Here is a 16,116-nt window from a genome sequence, read left to right as displayed (position 1 = left end):
AAGCATTGCCAATTTTGACCACTTGTTGTCTGTTAGACAGAAATGCAGATATCCATTTGTGAAGGGGTCCTGAGATGCCATAGGATGTTAGTTTTAGGAGAAGTTTATCGTGTACTACTGAGTCGAAAGCTTTGCAGAAGTCTATGTAGATTGCATCTATTGATTTGTCTTGATCAAGATTTGTAGTCCATATGTTTTTACAGTGGAGAAGTTGTAAGTTATATGATAATTTTTTCCTGAAACCAAATTGTTTATTGGAGAGTAGGTTGTTAGTTTCTAAGTGTGAGGTAATGGATTGGTTGATGATTGATTCCATGACTTTGCAGGTGACGCAGCAAAGAGAGATCGGTCTGTAATTTTCGACTAAGCTGGGGTCTCCTTTTTTGAAGATAGGGATGACTGTGGCTAGTGACCAAAGTTTGGGAAGGGAACTGGTAGTGAAAGCTTTATCAAAAATAATACTTAGGGGTTCAGCTATATTAATGGAAAGTTTTTTTAAGAAGTATGTACATAGTCCATCGGGTCCAATAGAAAGCGATGGTTTTAAGTTATGAAGAACTTTTCCAATGTTATCTTCTGTGAAATCTATATGAGTTAAGTCATCAGAATCATTGCTGGTACGTTTGTGGAATGTCGGATATGTGTTATCGGAGTTAACAAAAACTGAGCCAAAGAAAATGTTGAAGAGGTTTGCTTTAACTGTTTCGTCATTGCATTCTTTGTTGTTAGAATCTTTTAGTGGTGGGATGGATCTTGAGTCTTTAAGTTTATTGTTAACAAAATTATAAAAGGCACGATTGGAATTTGTGCGTAGAAGGTTCTCTTCTTGCTTGGTGTGGTAATTTGTGCATTCAGTTTTTATTTGGTTGCATATATTTCTGTAGCGGTTTTTGAAATTTGCAACATAGCCTTTTTTGTTTCTTTTCCAGAGGGATTTTTTTTTTTGATTGAAGCTTTTTTATTGATATGGGTAGTTTGTTTCTCCTGATCATGGTGGTCATTTGTGGTACATATAGTTTAATGACTCTATTGATTTCAAGTAGGAAGACTCTATAGTGATCTTCAGCGGTTATGCAGGTTGCAAACAGATTTTGCCAGTCCAGAAATTAAAGATCGTTGTTTATAAGGTCGTAATTGGCTTTTTTGAAGTTGTAGTTGGGAATACTGTTGTTATGACGATTTAAGTATGGACGTATATTGAGACGAAAATCAATCATGCAGTGGTCACTGTTGGAAAAAGGTTCTTTAATTTGTAGTCCGTAAATTGAGTTTGAATTGTTGCAGAAGATGAGATCAAGGCAGTTGTTGAGTCTTGTATTGTTAGTTACAAGTTGTTCAAGACCTAGGTTTGTAACAGCGTTGTATAGTGTAGTATGGATTGGGTCAGCTGAACATTCATTAGTTATCCAGTTAATGAGAGGTAGATTTAGGTCACCCAGGAAGATGAGAGGATATGGGCAGGAGGTAGCCCATGTTAGCATTGAGGTTAGCATATTTGCATGGGTAATGTCATAGTCAGGGGCTCTGTAGCATAGTAAGAATCGAAGAGTAGTGTCAAGGGATAGGTCGCATACAATAGTTTCAGGAAGAGAAAGTTTATGTGCTACTTGGATATTTTTTAGATTCAGTGACTTTTTGTAAAAGATAGCCACTCCACCACCTCTTCGGTTTTCACGATCTGATTGATAGACTTGATATTCTTTGTTTGAGATAATGGAGTCAGGAAGGGATGAGTTCAGCCATGTTTCACAAACAAAAATGATATCAAATGTGCCACTGTTTAACAAGAGGATAAATTCAGGTAATTTGTTGACAATGCTTCTTGCATATATACTATAAGGCAAGATAGTGTAACTATAGGAAAAGTCAATGATATTTGAAAGCTCACATATATGTTTTATAATTTGTGTTTATACCAGTGGTGGGTTTGCCCCAGTTTGGGCAAACTGGTAGTGGAGGCAGTGGGAGGCTGCACCCACCCAGCCAGATGTCACCAAAAATGTTCTGTGCATGCGCAAAAGCGCCGCGTGCTCGCAAAGCAACCGCCTGCGTGTATCAATAGTGAACCCGTAATGCCGGGATTTGAATACCACTACTGGTTTATACACATGTTACAAGCTACTCTGTAACACTAAAATGCAAGAGAAGTAGGAGGATACCCTTCCATTAGCACATCCTGATTATTAACTATTTTGATATTTCTCATTTTGAAGAGTTAACATGACAAAAATAATGTTGGAACCAGTTATTGCCTAATTTACATAATACCCAGGATATGCCCAGTATTTTTAGTGAAAAAACAGAATTGTAGTATAGGAGACTGCCTAGAGCCCATAAGAAAGGAAACACGATTACATCTGCCCTAAATGGCTAATAGATGCCAAGCTGATTTTATCTACTATGGGTCACCTGACTTTGCTGCTGATGGAAAGAGCAGCTAAAGACATCAAAATTCAAATAACTTACTATTTGATTATGCTGGCTCAATAGGAAGAATGCTAGCTTCATAGTAGTATAGTTAAGAGCATCCTCAGGAAAATATGCTGGAGACCTTGCAGAAAAAAGTTGATGCCAGGTATATTTGTATTGTAATTAGGTGAAAATGGATAAACAGAGTTAGATAACAGATCAATCATACAGATACTGGGAATGTCACAATCTATTGTTATTTGAAAATTAGAGAGTGGAACATCTTTGTTCATGATCACCCAAAATTCATGGAGTCTTCTACCAAATTATGTTTCAATTATGTAAACATGGTCTGGAAATGAGTGTCTTAATTAGTAAATAAATAGGGAAATTATAGCAATTAATATCTACTCATGGAAAATACTGGTTCTATCCTCACTGAACTCTTGACAATGAAGTCTTTGTCTGCCATTGCTGATCAAGCTACTAAATACTGCCTCGGTGCTTTCTCTGTAACATCTAGTAAGGTCATTGAATCAAAGGGAGAGGAAAAGGCAGGGCGGGAGAGGGGGCTTGAGAGTTGAAACACAACAAACAAGGTGTCACTAAACAGAGGAAAGTGCTGAGACTGTATTGGTTAGAAAGCAGCCTTTGTACATGAGTACACATGCAATTCAAATGACTGCAGATCCATTTAAAGAACAACTAGTGGATTTAGTGGTAACAGAGGTAGTGCACAGCCAGAAAAAGAACAAGGTTTGTAGTCTCATGCTCTCTTTGATCTGTCAGTTTCCCTATGTTTCTTCCCTTTTTACTTTGTACTTTGTCTCTGTAATTTTAATTTGCTTCCTCTGTTTCATTTTCCTATACAATATTCCCTTCCTTTGGGGGGTTGGATGGGGAGAGAATGCTGTGCGGAGTCACAGCGCATCTGGTGCCCATCTGGTATTTTGGAATTAATTTGTCATCACTTCTGGCTAAACTGGCCCATATCAACAGATTATGGAAGTTCTGGTTCAAAGCATCTGAAGGGAGTCAGATTGCCTACATCTGGTGCTCATATTCTTGTTCTGTTTCCCTCAAGAACCCATAAAACAGTGCACAATCTAAAAGCTCTCCAAATTTTATTTCTTTGGGAAGGTCATGGGAGATGAATTATTGTAATCCTTCAATTTATTTATTAAAGTTTAGACTGAATGAAAATGTAAATACTCTTTAGATCAACATTCATGATTCATGCAGATTGACGGAAGCATTTCTACCTGAGGGATTTTCCAGAGCCTACAATACAATTTTTCTGCTTCCTTTTCTTTCTCCCTCTCCATGAATAATATTGTGGTTATAATGCTATCCTTAACTTACAAGTGAAGAGACAAACATTAATATGTCTTGCTTAAACAGCTCATTTCCTTTCCAGAATATTTCCTTTCCAGATATTTGCTTAAATAAAATATGTGCATGGCATGCTATTAAGAACATTTCTGAAAACCCTTAAATCAATTAATCCATCTAATCTTCCAGTAGCACTGATTATAGTGATGCATGTGATATATGTGAGTGCCAATGTTACTTACCAAACCTATTTTTAATGTAATCAGTGATGAATGAAAGGATGTCCTTACCCCTGCATATTTGATCAGAGTCTCTAGTTACAGTCAAAATGTATTCACAGATAGGATGATTATTAAGATAGTTGAAGTCTGCAATATAAATATACCTGGCATCCAAATTCTCTGTTCAGTGCTTTGGATGTTCTTCTTGAATTGTAGCTGCAATGGGCACTCGCCATTTTCCTGGTCGAACTGTCTTATTTGAAAAGGAAACAAGTGGAATGACATACCGAGTGCCAGCATTGCTCTATATCCCATCTGTAGCCAAGGTCTTGGCTTTTACAGAACAGCGGCTTAGTGTGGATGATGCTGATGCCAATTTACTGGTGCTAAGGAGGGGTACTTTCTACATGAACTCTGTGCAGGTAAGACAAAGCAAAAGCAGCTTTTCCCAAACTTGGATAGCAGGACTAGAGATTAGGGGCAAAAGCAGGAGGGTGTCTCTTATGAATATTTGTCTCCATACTGGTACTGCTTCCTAATACTTCACTAATCTGTTGCTGTGCTGGGATGACAAGGAGAGAAACTAGGACTTGGTCCCAGCCTACATGGTTAATACCAGCTGAAAAGGACTATAATAGTCAGCATTTGTTTTAATTTAGTCTTCATTGCTTGATAATAGAGTCAATCCACATACACAATGGCTAGTTATTACATGCTTTCACATCCTGCACTTTTCAGTCTCAACAACCTTGTGCCATTCACAATGGGTGGCTCCTCAAAAAAATAATTTAAAAATGACCAAAATCTCACCCTTCCCAAAAGGTTGAACTGCTGCAAAATTTTATTGACAAAACCATGCATTTAACCAAGAAATGTACAAGTAGTCGTCAATTTATGTCCATAATTGAGCCCAACATTTCTGTTGCTAAGTGAAATATTTGTTAAGTGAATCTGTCCCATTTTATGACCTTTCTTGCCACAGTTGTTAAGTGAATCACTGCAGTTGTTAAGTTAATAACACAGTTGATAAGTGAATCTGGTTTCCCTATTGACTTTGCTTGTCAGAAGTTTACAGTAGGGGGATCATGGACCCTAAGGTGCTGCAATCATCATAAATGGGAATCAGTTGCCAAGCATGTGAATTTTGCTCATGTGACCATGGGGAGGCTGCAATGGTTGTGTGAAAAATGGCCATAAGCCAATTTTTTCAGTGCTGTTGTAACTTTGAACAGTCACTAAATGAACTGTTGTTAGGGCCGGAATAGCTCAGGCTGTAAGGAGCCTGTTATTAGAACATAGCAGCCTGCAATTACTGCAGGTTCAAGCCCGGCCCAAGGTTGACTCAGCCTTCCATCCTTTATAAGGTAGGTAAAATGAGGACCCAGATTGTTGGGGGGGCAATAAGTTGACTTTGTAAATATACAAATAGAATGAGACTATTGCCTTATACACTGTAAGCCTCCCTGAGTCTTCGGAGAAGGGCGGGATATAAATGTAAAAAAAAAAAAAAAAGTCAAGGACCATCTGTTTTGAGGAAATCATGCATTTAAGCAGGCTACTATTATTTCAGGCTCCTTCTCCTCATTGGTAAATGATGTACAGTCCTTACTTGTCAGAGTTACTGAATGAATATTTTGTTTTGTTCATTCTTAAAAGAGCTTGCTACCTCATTCTCCTCCACGTGTGTTAACTTAAACACCCTGTCAGCTGCTTTTTTTGTTGATGTCAGGAGGACAAAGAAGACTGTTCCAGTACATCCCACCAACAGTTGAGCCATTATTCAGTGATACTTGATCGCTCAGCATTCTTAGAGGTGTTTTTATCTGGCTTACTATTTGGAAGATGAAGCTTTTAGATTTATAAGCAAAGGGGAATAGAATTGCTGTTCTTCAAGGTTGATATTTCTGTCTAATACTGTGTTTTCCCAAAAATAAGACTCCGTCTTATATTTTTTTGAACCCTGAAATAAGCGCTTGGCCTTATTGCCATGCGCTCAAAAGCCCAATTGGGCTTATTATCAGGGGATGTCTTATTTTGGGGGAAACAGGCTAAGTTAGTAAAAAGCATGTACAGAATATGTTCTTCTGGAAAAAATCAGAAGAGACAAAAAACCCTTGATCCAAAAGTATAAACATATTCTTCTGGTCGTAACCAATTATGATATTTATGACAGCAATATAACTCTGTTTATAACAAATAATTCTGCAAAACATAGGTAATAATCTAATTATTCATATGCATAGTTATTCTTAGATGAGAAAACTTATGAGTTTTAATATACATTTTGAAATCTTACCTAAAATAAACCTCATTTAGGTTATCTTGAGTCTCCTTACCTTACTTTAACTCACCAACTATGAGTGATAAATAGAAGATAGCAAAATTACAAGTTAATGAGGTCCCATCTCAAAATAAGCAACATAAAAGTTCTAGCTAAACAAGAAAGATAAATCTGAGGTTCCTAAGTTCTTTGGGTGTCTTTTTTTGCCAGTGGGAAGATATGCAAACCATTGAAACAGCAACACTGATCCACCATCGATCTATGAACCCTTGTCCCATCTATGATGAAATCACTGGCATGGTTTTCCTATTTTTCATTGCTGTGTTGGGCAGGACTTCTGAAGTCTTCCAAATTGTCACAGGTCAAAATGCTGCTCGTCTCTGCTATGTGTTTAGTTCTGACCAGGGCATCAACTGGAGTCATGTGACTGATCTCACGGAGGAAGTAATTGGCATGTCCATCCAAGGTACAGAAATTTAATAGTATCTAAAAAAAGAGAGACCAAAGTTGAGATGGGGTATGCTATCAAAGAATAACAAAAACATCGAAGAATCTTGTTGCATTCATAGGTTTATTGTTAGACTTTATCAAGATTTTAGTTACCTTCTTTTAGGCTTTAGGAAACTAAAGGAAAGCGTTTCCATCCCATTGGACAGAACGGATTAACCAGGTCACAGTTAGGATAAGGACATCATTGTTCTGCTCATTTTACATACTGGATAGATAATAGTCACAAAATGTCCTTTTTACTCTTTTAAAGTCAAAAGAATGTTGGAAAAAAATTGGGTAAGGGTGATTGGGAGTCTGTCCATCTCTGTCAAACAGTAAGCTAATTCTCTGAAAGCAGAACAGAGTGGAACCATATTTGGTGATAGAGGAAGTCATTAAAAGAAAGGCCATAGGCCACAAAGATAAAAACTCCAGAAAGAATTCTTCCAATAAATCCATATGGGAGAGGCAGTTGTGTTCCATCTTCTCCATAGTTATGCCCCCTTACCAGTGGTGGGATTCAGCCAGTTCGCACCACTTCGGGAGAACCGTTTGTTAACTTTCTGAGCAGTTTAGCAAACTGGTTGTTGGAAGAAATCATTAGGGAAGAGAACTGGTTGTTAAATTACTTGAATCCCACCACTGCCCCTTACTCCAGAGAACATGACCCAGAATGGACTGTTATTAAGGAGCCAAAAGGAGCAGATGTCTGGAGGTTTTTGTCATCTTATTGTACAGGTATATCACCTGTTTCCTGACTTTTGTGTTCATAACTCTTCCCTTTTGTCTCTTTATAAATGACCCATCTGCCAGTTAAAATTATCATGAACTACATATCTGAAGTGTGCAACCTTTGGCTTCAGAGTCACATAGTGCCTCCAAACTACTTTACTGCAACTCACTAGAACCCTTTCTAATTATACTACAAATTCAGTGATACTGAATTTGCCAAATTGAAGCAAGAAACAACATGCACATGAATACAAATTATCTTGTGAGTGCTGAAATAGCTTTAGCAAAATTTGAAAAGTAAAACTGTCAATATATTTAAACCTTAAACTTTTTCCCCATGAACAAGGCAGTCCCACACATTTTTTAAAATTGCAAATACAGTTTGACATTAACCTGCCCATTATAATCTTTATTAATAAGAGGAAAAAAAGGTTCTTGCCCTCTGAAATGTGTGATTTATCAGATAAAACATGACCAATTCTACTTATGAATTCCATTATTTGTCTATCATCAAAATGTCACAAGTCTCATGATTTGATGTTCTTCTTTCCTTCTAGACTGGGCTACCTTTGCCCTTGGTCCTGGGCATGGCATTCAGCTCAATTCAGGCCGTCTGCTCTTGCCTGCCTATACTTATTATATTGACTGCAAAAAATGCTTTGGGAAACTCTGCAAAACAACCCCACATGCATTTGCTTTCCACAGTGATGATCATGGGCAGAGCTGGTTCTTTGGTGAGTTTGTCCCCAATCTGAAGACTGTTGAGTGCCAGATGGTGTCAGTGGATGAGGAGGATGGAAGCCATGTGCTCCTCTGCAATGCTAGGAGTTCTTTGGGCTTCCGGGTTCAAGCACTCAGCACAGATGATGGGGCAGTATTCCACTCAGGGCAGCTGGTACCACAACTTGTAGAGCCTCCTCATGGTTGTCACGGAAGTATCATCGGATTCCCCGCTCCACTTTACTGCACACATCATGGCATCCAAGTGTCCCAGAGAAAAGCATGTCCTATTAAAGGGCCAGGCCTCTCATTGCAGCCTGGAATATGTGAGAGGCCCCATTTTTGTCCAGCATGGCTTACTACATCTCTGTGCAATCACTATTTATGCCACCAGCAGCTAGAAATGCTTACATCAACTGCAACTTCTAGTGGCCACCTCAATAATACTCTTTGTCCCATGTCTTGGAATATGACAGGTACTGATCAAGATCACAACAGTGCTGAAACAGTTTCCAAATCAGATTTTGAAATCCCAACATGGGCTCTGTACTCCCACCCAACAAGCTCCACATCCCGAGACAACCTGGGAATATATCTCAACACATTTCCTAAAGATGTTGACAGCTGGTCTAAACCCTGGATTATTTATGAAGGGCCCAGTGCTTACTCAGACTTGGCCTACATTGAGTTGCCTTACTCAGAGTTCTCAGCAAGTGGGATCCCAGCATTTGCCTGTCTGTATGAGAACGGGATGCAATCCCCATACGAGCAAATATCCTTTAGCATATTTACATTGCATGAAGTTCTTCAGAACATTCCTCCAATAACTTCTTCCCCAAGTCAGAAGCAATCCTCAAAGGGTAGAAAGAGAAAGGGGGGAAAGTGTGCCATCTTTTAAACTGAGATATAACCTAGATATTTTTAAATCTCACTCATCCTATCATAAACATTGGGAAATGTATTTTGAATAAAATTGTGTACGTATTATGTGCAGAGTAGAATTGGATTGCAAAATTCAGATAAATTAATGCAAGATGCATGTAACTACAAAGTCACATCTCTTTGGCTTTGCTAGGAGACTGAGAGCTTAGGTCATTTATAGAAATATTCCAGAATATGTTTAAGAAGGCTAGCTTGGGTTTGCCATCTGCTGGCTAAATGGAAGAAGGGATACATTTGTTTACAGTGCAGATTCTGGTTTCATTTCCTTTCCTCTCTAAAGTTGTGGGGGTTTTATTATTATTTTCTTGACACCAAAACATACTGTCATGTTTTCTTTCCATATACAAAGAAATGCATCCCATTATGGGTCTAGGACTTTTCGGCTCGAACCCTTCACCTTACCTGTTTCTCCTCAAGGTTTTTGCCTCTGCATTATTAGCCACAAACTTTCCTCCTCGGCTGGTCCCGCCCCCAGCTTTTTGCCCCGGCACATCGACCATGGCCACTCCCTCTCACATGCTTCACCGAAGCCCATACACAGAAGGAGGTTTCATCCCGGATTTTTCGACACCTGGGACAATTCCTGGCAGATAGATGGTGAAGAAATGGAGGTAGTGACAGATTTTATTTTCCTGGGCTCCAAGATCACCGCAGATGGACACTGCAGCCAAGAAATTAAAAGACGCTTGCTCCTGGGGAGGAAAGCTATGGCAAATCTAGACAGGGTACTAAAAAGCAGAGACATCACCCTGCCAACAAAAGTGCGTATAGTCAAAGCTATGGTTTTCCCAGTTGCAATGTATGGCTGTGAAGGTTGGACCATAAGAAAGGCTGAGCGCCAAAGAATTGAGGCCTTTGAACTCTGGTGCTGGAGAAGACTTCTGCGAGTCCCTTGGACTGCAAGGCGAACAAACAAGTCAGTTCTAGAGGAGATCAACCCTGACTGCTCTTTAGAAGGCCAGATCCTGAAGATGAAACTGAAATACTTTGGCCACCTAATAAGAAAGAAGGACTCACTGGAGAAGAGCCTAATGCTGGGAAAGATTGAGGGCAAAAAAAGAAGGGGACGACAGATAATGAGGTGGCTGGATGGAGTCACTGAAGCAGTAGGCATGAGTTTAAATGGACTCCAGAGGATGGTAGAGGACAGGAAGGCCTGGAGGAATGTTGTCCATGGGGTCGCGATGGGTCAGACACGACTTTGCAACTAACAACAACAAAGGGATAGTTAGGGCCCAATAAATCAGCTAGAGGGGGAAGGAAGGAAGGAAGAGCCTTGGTGAAATGGGAGACAGAAGGCGAGAGAAGTGGGGGAACTTCCACCTCTTGCTTTTTTTGAGAGAGAAGGAAGAACTTTTTCAGGCCAGATATCCAAATCGATAACTAATGACAATGAATAATTTACAGCATTGATTCCTCCCCCCCCCAAAAAAAGAGGGGAGATGTTGACAAACATCCCATTCAAGATTTAGAAAGGAAGAAAAGGAAATTGTAAAAGCACTCCGTTCTCACCCCTGTCTGTTCCCCCAGTTCAAAGGGAAGCACTCCTGGGGTTTTTTATTTTTTATTTTTTTTGCAAGGGGAAGAGTTGGTTGCAATTAATTTCTTAACCAAAAGCAACAGATAGTAGCGCTTCCTAAAGAGAACTTGGAGAGATTCATGTTTAGGAAAAATCCCTTTCAGATAAGGCAGCTATCAAAGAACTGATAGGCACGAAAGATGACTGTGTGTTGTGTTGAAAGAAAATGTCAAATGGCATATCACCAAGGTTAGATCCTGAGTTGTTCAAAATATTTATAACTGTCTAGAATGTAAATAATAAATATATGAGAGATAGCAAATGCCTTAGAGGGCATTCTCAAGATTCAAGGGCATCTTGAGAAATTGGGGAAATGGGCAGAAACAAGCACAATTAATTTCAACTGGGACAGAAGTAAAATCTTTCAATCATGTAGGAAAAAACAAAGATTTGGTTATAGCAAATAGTAAGTGTGTGCATGTGTGCTCCTGAGCAGATTCAGCCTGTGTAGCTTCTCCCTTCAACCCTAACTGGCAGGGCCCCCACAACAGGGGACCTCCAGCCCCAGACTGTCCAACCCCACCTTGTGCAAGTTCTACGAAACATGAGATGATTCTGAGTCCTTTCTTATACCCACTAAAGTCTTAGTTCTTAATATTCTAATTACTCTAGTCATATAATCTAACTACATTGTAAAACTCAGTCATATATCCTGAATTTAACTCATAGAATCATCTGTTACAACGTCCTTCCTGTTGAAGACTACTTCAGCTTCAATCACAACAGTACACAAGCACACAATAGATTTAAGCTTAATGTGAACCGCTCCAATCTTGATTGCAGAAAATATGACTTCAGTTGTTAATGCCTGGAATGCACTATCAGACTCTGTGGTCTCTTCCCAAAATCCCCAAAGCTTTAACCAAAAACTATCTACTATTGACGTCACCCCATTCCTAAGAGGTCTGAAAGGGGCGTGCATAAGAGCACCAACGTGCCTACCATTCCTGTCCTAATGTTTCCTTTGATTGTATCCAATTTCATATAGTTATTACATATTTATGATTATATATATGCTTATATATCATATAGTTATTCCATACATGCTTATATATACTATTGTGACAAACAAACAAACAAACAAACAAACAAACAAATAAATAAATAAATAAATAAACTTAGATTACATCTTTCTGCAACAGACAGATTCCTTTCTTGGCAGTGTTTATCTTTTGTTATATTTTTCCTCCTTTTGTCTTCCTAATTGGCCACCTAATTGCTCCCCTATTAACAGCACAAAAGGTGTGTGGATTGCTCTGGAAGTTTGTGATAGTTACATGCCAATTCCTGGAGGAAATGGGGTGGAAGGATAAAGATTTATAAAGGATTTATATCTTAATGCAGGAAGGAAGCAATTGATTGGAGGTTTATGTTTTTTCAGAGGCATATGTGTTATAAATGCTTAACAATTAAATCTTAAAAGGAAAATACTTTTACAGCAGCATAACACACACACACACACACCACTTTATCTTCATTTCTCCTCCCACCCCCCATACAGAGGGAAGCAACAGGATTAAAATTAAATCTTAACTTGCACCCAGAGATTCTCAGTTTTGTCTGCTAAAGAATCAACTAAAGCACCAGTTAATTAATCCACCCATGTCTGGGCAGTGAAAGTTTATGCCGTAATGGGTTTTCTTAGTGTGTAAGAATTCCCACTGATTCTTACAAATCTTTTATTGGGCTAGAAGATGGTTGGTATGCATCCCCACCCCCTCCTGAAATCTGCACAAACGTCTTGGGAAGAAAAGAATAAACAAACAAACTGAAGCGCTACTATCTGTTGCTTTTGGTTAAGAAATTAATTGCAACTAACTCTTCCCCTTGCAAAAAATAAAAAAAACCAGGAGTGCTTCCCTTTGAACTGGGAAATGGACAGGGGTGAGAACAGAGCGCTTTTACAATTTCCTTTTCTTCCTTTCTAAATCTTGAATGGGATATTTGTCAACATCTCCCCTCTTTGGGGAGGGGGCGGAATCAATGCTGTAAATTATTCATTGTCATTAATTATCAATTTGGATATCTGGCCTGAAAAGGGTTCTTCCTTCTCGGGAAAAAAAGGCAGAGGTGGAAGTCCCCCCCTTCTCCCGCCTTCTACTGAAGTTCACAGATGACAAACAGTGATTGGTCTCATTCGAGACAATGATGAATCCGCATATAGACAAGAGGTCGAACAACTAGCCTTGTGGGGCAACCAAAACAATCTGGAACTGAACACACTCAAAACCGTAGAAATGGTGGTAGACTTTAGGAGAAACCCTTCCATACTTCCACCTCTCACAATACTAGACAACACAGTATCAACAGTAGAAACTTTTAAATTTCTAGGTTCTAGCATATCGCAAGATCTAAAATGGACAGCTAACATCAAAACTTCATCAAAAAAGGACAACAAAGAATGTTCTTTCTGCGCCAACTCAGTAAGCTCAAACTGCCCAAGGAGCTGCTGATTCAGTTCTACAGTGGAATTATTGAGTCTGTCATTTGCACCTCTATAACTGTCTGGTTCGGTTCTGCAACCCAACAAGAAAGACACAGACTTCATAGGATAATTAGAACTGCAGAAAAAATAATTGCTACCAACCTGCCTTCCATTGAGGACCTGTATACTGCACGAATCAAGAAGAGGGCCGTGAAAATATTTACAGATCCCTCACATCCAGGACATAAACTGTTTCAACTCCTACCCTCAAAACGACGCTATACAGCACTGCACACCAGAACAACTAGACACAAGAACCGTTTTTTCCCGAAGGCCATCACTCTGCTAAACAAATAATTCCTTCAACACTGCCAAACTATTTACTAAATCTGCACTACTATTAATCTTCTCATCGTTCCCATCACCAATCTCTTTCCACTTATGACTGTATGACTGTAAGTTTGTTGCTGGCAATCCTTATGATTTATATTGATATATTGACCATCAATTGTGTTGGAAATGTTGTATCTTGATGAACGTATCTTTTCTTTTATGTACACTGAGAGCATATGCACCAAGACAAATTCCTTGTGTGTCCAATCACACTTGGCCAATAAAAAATTCTATTCTATTCTATTCTATTCTATTCTATTCTATTCTATTCTATTCTATTCTATTCTATTCTAAAGGCATTTGCCATGCTGGCCAGAACTGAGCAGGATTAGTCTTGTCATTATCAGTTTCATTTTTTTTAATGGTTTTTTAGGAGATGACCAGGCTGAGCTCAAAAGAGGGGTCAAATGTTGTGCCTACAAGAGATCTAAGTGCAGCCCTTCTTGAATGCCTTAATTCCCACTCATTTCCTTCAACTGCTAGTAGTTCAGATTCTTGTAGAGAGTTTAAACTTGCAATAAAACTTTATACTCATTTGAACTGCCAGAATCTCCTGATTTCCCCTTAAAAGAGTGGGTCTTAAGACAGTAGACACCACCCATCTCCAGTATCTCCTTTGTATTTTCCCTACAAATGTTAGGGCACATTCACTTCAATGGAGCTTCTAGGGCATGGGTGTCCAAATTTTTGGCTTGCTTAGGGTGAACTTAGTGAGGAGGAACTATCTTGGGCCACATATAAAATATAATGTATATAAATCACATTATAATGTTAACGGTTTAAGAGCTTGTAGGACTGTATTATTAGTTATCCAGAGCAGCATGCAGTCCATAGGTTGTACATGTCTGATGTAAATGATATGAAGGGGTTTGTGATCACATTATAATAACACAGATTGAGGTAATATTGCAACAACATTGCCTGGCATGAAATATGGTGGGAAATGTCATGACACACATAAAACACAAATGTAGTTTTGATTGTACTGCTATAGTCATCATCTTGATGTTTTTGACTACATTCTGTGGATGATCCTGGATAAATCTTCTGAAGGGCCAAGTGAAGCAAAATTGAACTGTTTTGACATTTCCTTGTATGAGCATTTTTGTCTGTGTACCTGATTCTTATTAGAGGCAGAATTGACTGTGCTCTACAGCTAGTCTTCAGTAACTAGTGACAAAAGAACACCTAGTCAGTTTCACCAGATTATCTCCAGATTTATTGATGGCTGGGTGTGATGGAGTATAGTATTGCAATATGTGATTAGGTTCATACATTACTTTAAGATTTACTATTAGTGGGTAATTTGTGAGAATCCAGTTATCTCTATTAAATTAAGGATGATTAAGCAAATGATCTGTTAGCATGATAAGAAAATGTTTAAATGCATTTATTTTGTGCAAACCTCCTTTTCCCCCCTCCCATTTTTTTTGCCATGCCCATTCTATTCTATAGCAGTCACATCCCTTGCAGGTCAATATTTCTGGGTTCCTTGCCCAGCTCACAGATACTCATTAATGTTGCAGTCTGCACATATCTTCACAGCAGAGCCCTCCTCTCATTTACAGTCTTCAGGAGCAGCTGAACCTAGTCAAGATGTGTGATCTGGATAGCTGCTTTTTTCCCCTCCTCTGGAATACAGGACAACTCCCACCTGAACTTTCCAGCATGCACCAAAGAACAACCTCTGGAAGTGGCTGATCTACTGGGTTCCACTTGGCCCTCTGATTACAGTGCTGCCCCCTTCTCTCTGACTGGAAGGCTCTGGATCACCATGGCCAGAGAGATGAGGTTCCCCTTTGGCACAGCTGGTCTTTTCTTTGGGTGTATGTTGTTTAGGTCAGAAAATATTGAACTCATGAAAGGTCACATATAGCCCTTCCATTAGGTATATTCCATTATATATATATGTATGTATGTATGTATATATGTATGTATATATGTGTGTATGTGTGTGTGTGTGTGTGTGTGTGTGTGTGTGTGTGTGTGTGTGAGTATATATATATATATATATATATATATATATATATATATATATATATATATATATATATATATATATATATATATGTATATGTATATATATATGTATGTATGTATAATGTAACTTTGGCTTTCCCTTTCAGCCCTTGCATGCCATTTTGAGACAGTGGTTGCTATAGATCCAGCTCCTGAAATCCCAAATCTGATATATTTCTGCAGGGCAGCAGTAGGGTTTCTGTTTGGTGATCAGATCTGGGGCGGAGCAGGACTCTCTGAGTTTAGGTGGCTTGGGGGAAGGAACAGGATTGATGCTCCCTTTCTCATAATTTCCTTCCAAGTCATTTGGAGTGAAAGAAAGAGGTGCAATCCAGTGGTGGGTTTCAATTTTTTTTTACAACTGGTTCTGTGGGTGTGGCCATGATAGGGGAAGGATACTGTAAAATCTCCATTCCCACCCCACTCTAGGGGAAGTTTACTGCAAAATCCCCATTTCCTCCTGATCAGCTGGGACTCAGGAGGCAGAGAATAGATAGGGCGGGGCCAGTCAGAGGTGGTATTTACCAGTTCTCTGAACTACTCAAAATTTCTGCTACCGGTTCTCCAGAACTGG

At 39.0% G+C, this 16,116-nt stretch overlaps 1 protein-coding gene across 1 annotated transcript; it reads left to right on the top strand.

The window, feature by feature from the left end:
* Nucleotides 1-4,183: 4,183 nt before the first annotated feature.
* NEU4 (neuraminidase 4) lies at nucleotides 4,184-9,082 on the top strand. Its single transcript, XM_058189212.1, has 3 exons — nucleotides 4,184-4,384; nucleotides 6,454-6,709; nucleotides 8,022-9,082. The coding sequence occupies exons 1-3, from the start codon at nucleotides 4,184-4,186 to the stop codon at nucleotides 9,080-9,082; spliced, it is 1,518 nt and encodes a 505-aa protein (XP_058045195.1).
* Nucleotides 9,083-16,116: the final 7,034 nt, after the last annotated feature.

This window comes from Ahaetulla prasina, chromosome 6 (genome assembly GCF_028640845.1).
Source record: "Ahaetulla prasina isolate Xishuangbanna chromosome 6, ASM2864084v1, whole genome shotgun sequence".
NCBI classification, from domain to species: domain Eukaryota; kingdom Metazoa; phylum Chordata; class Lepidosauria; order Squamata; family Colubridae; genus Ahaetulla; species Ahaetulla prasina.
This window is presented reverse-complemented; position numbering and strand designations above follow the sequence as displayed.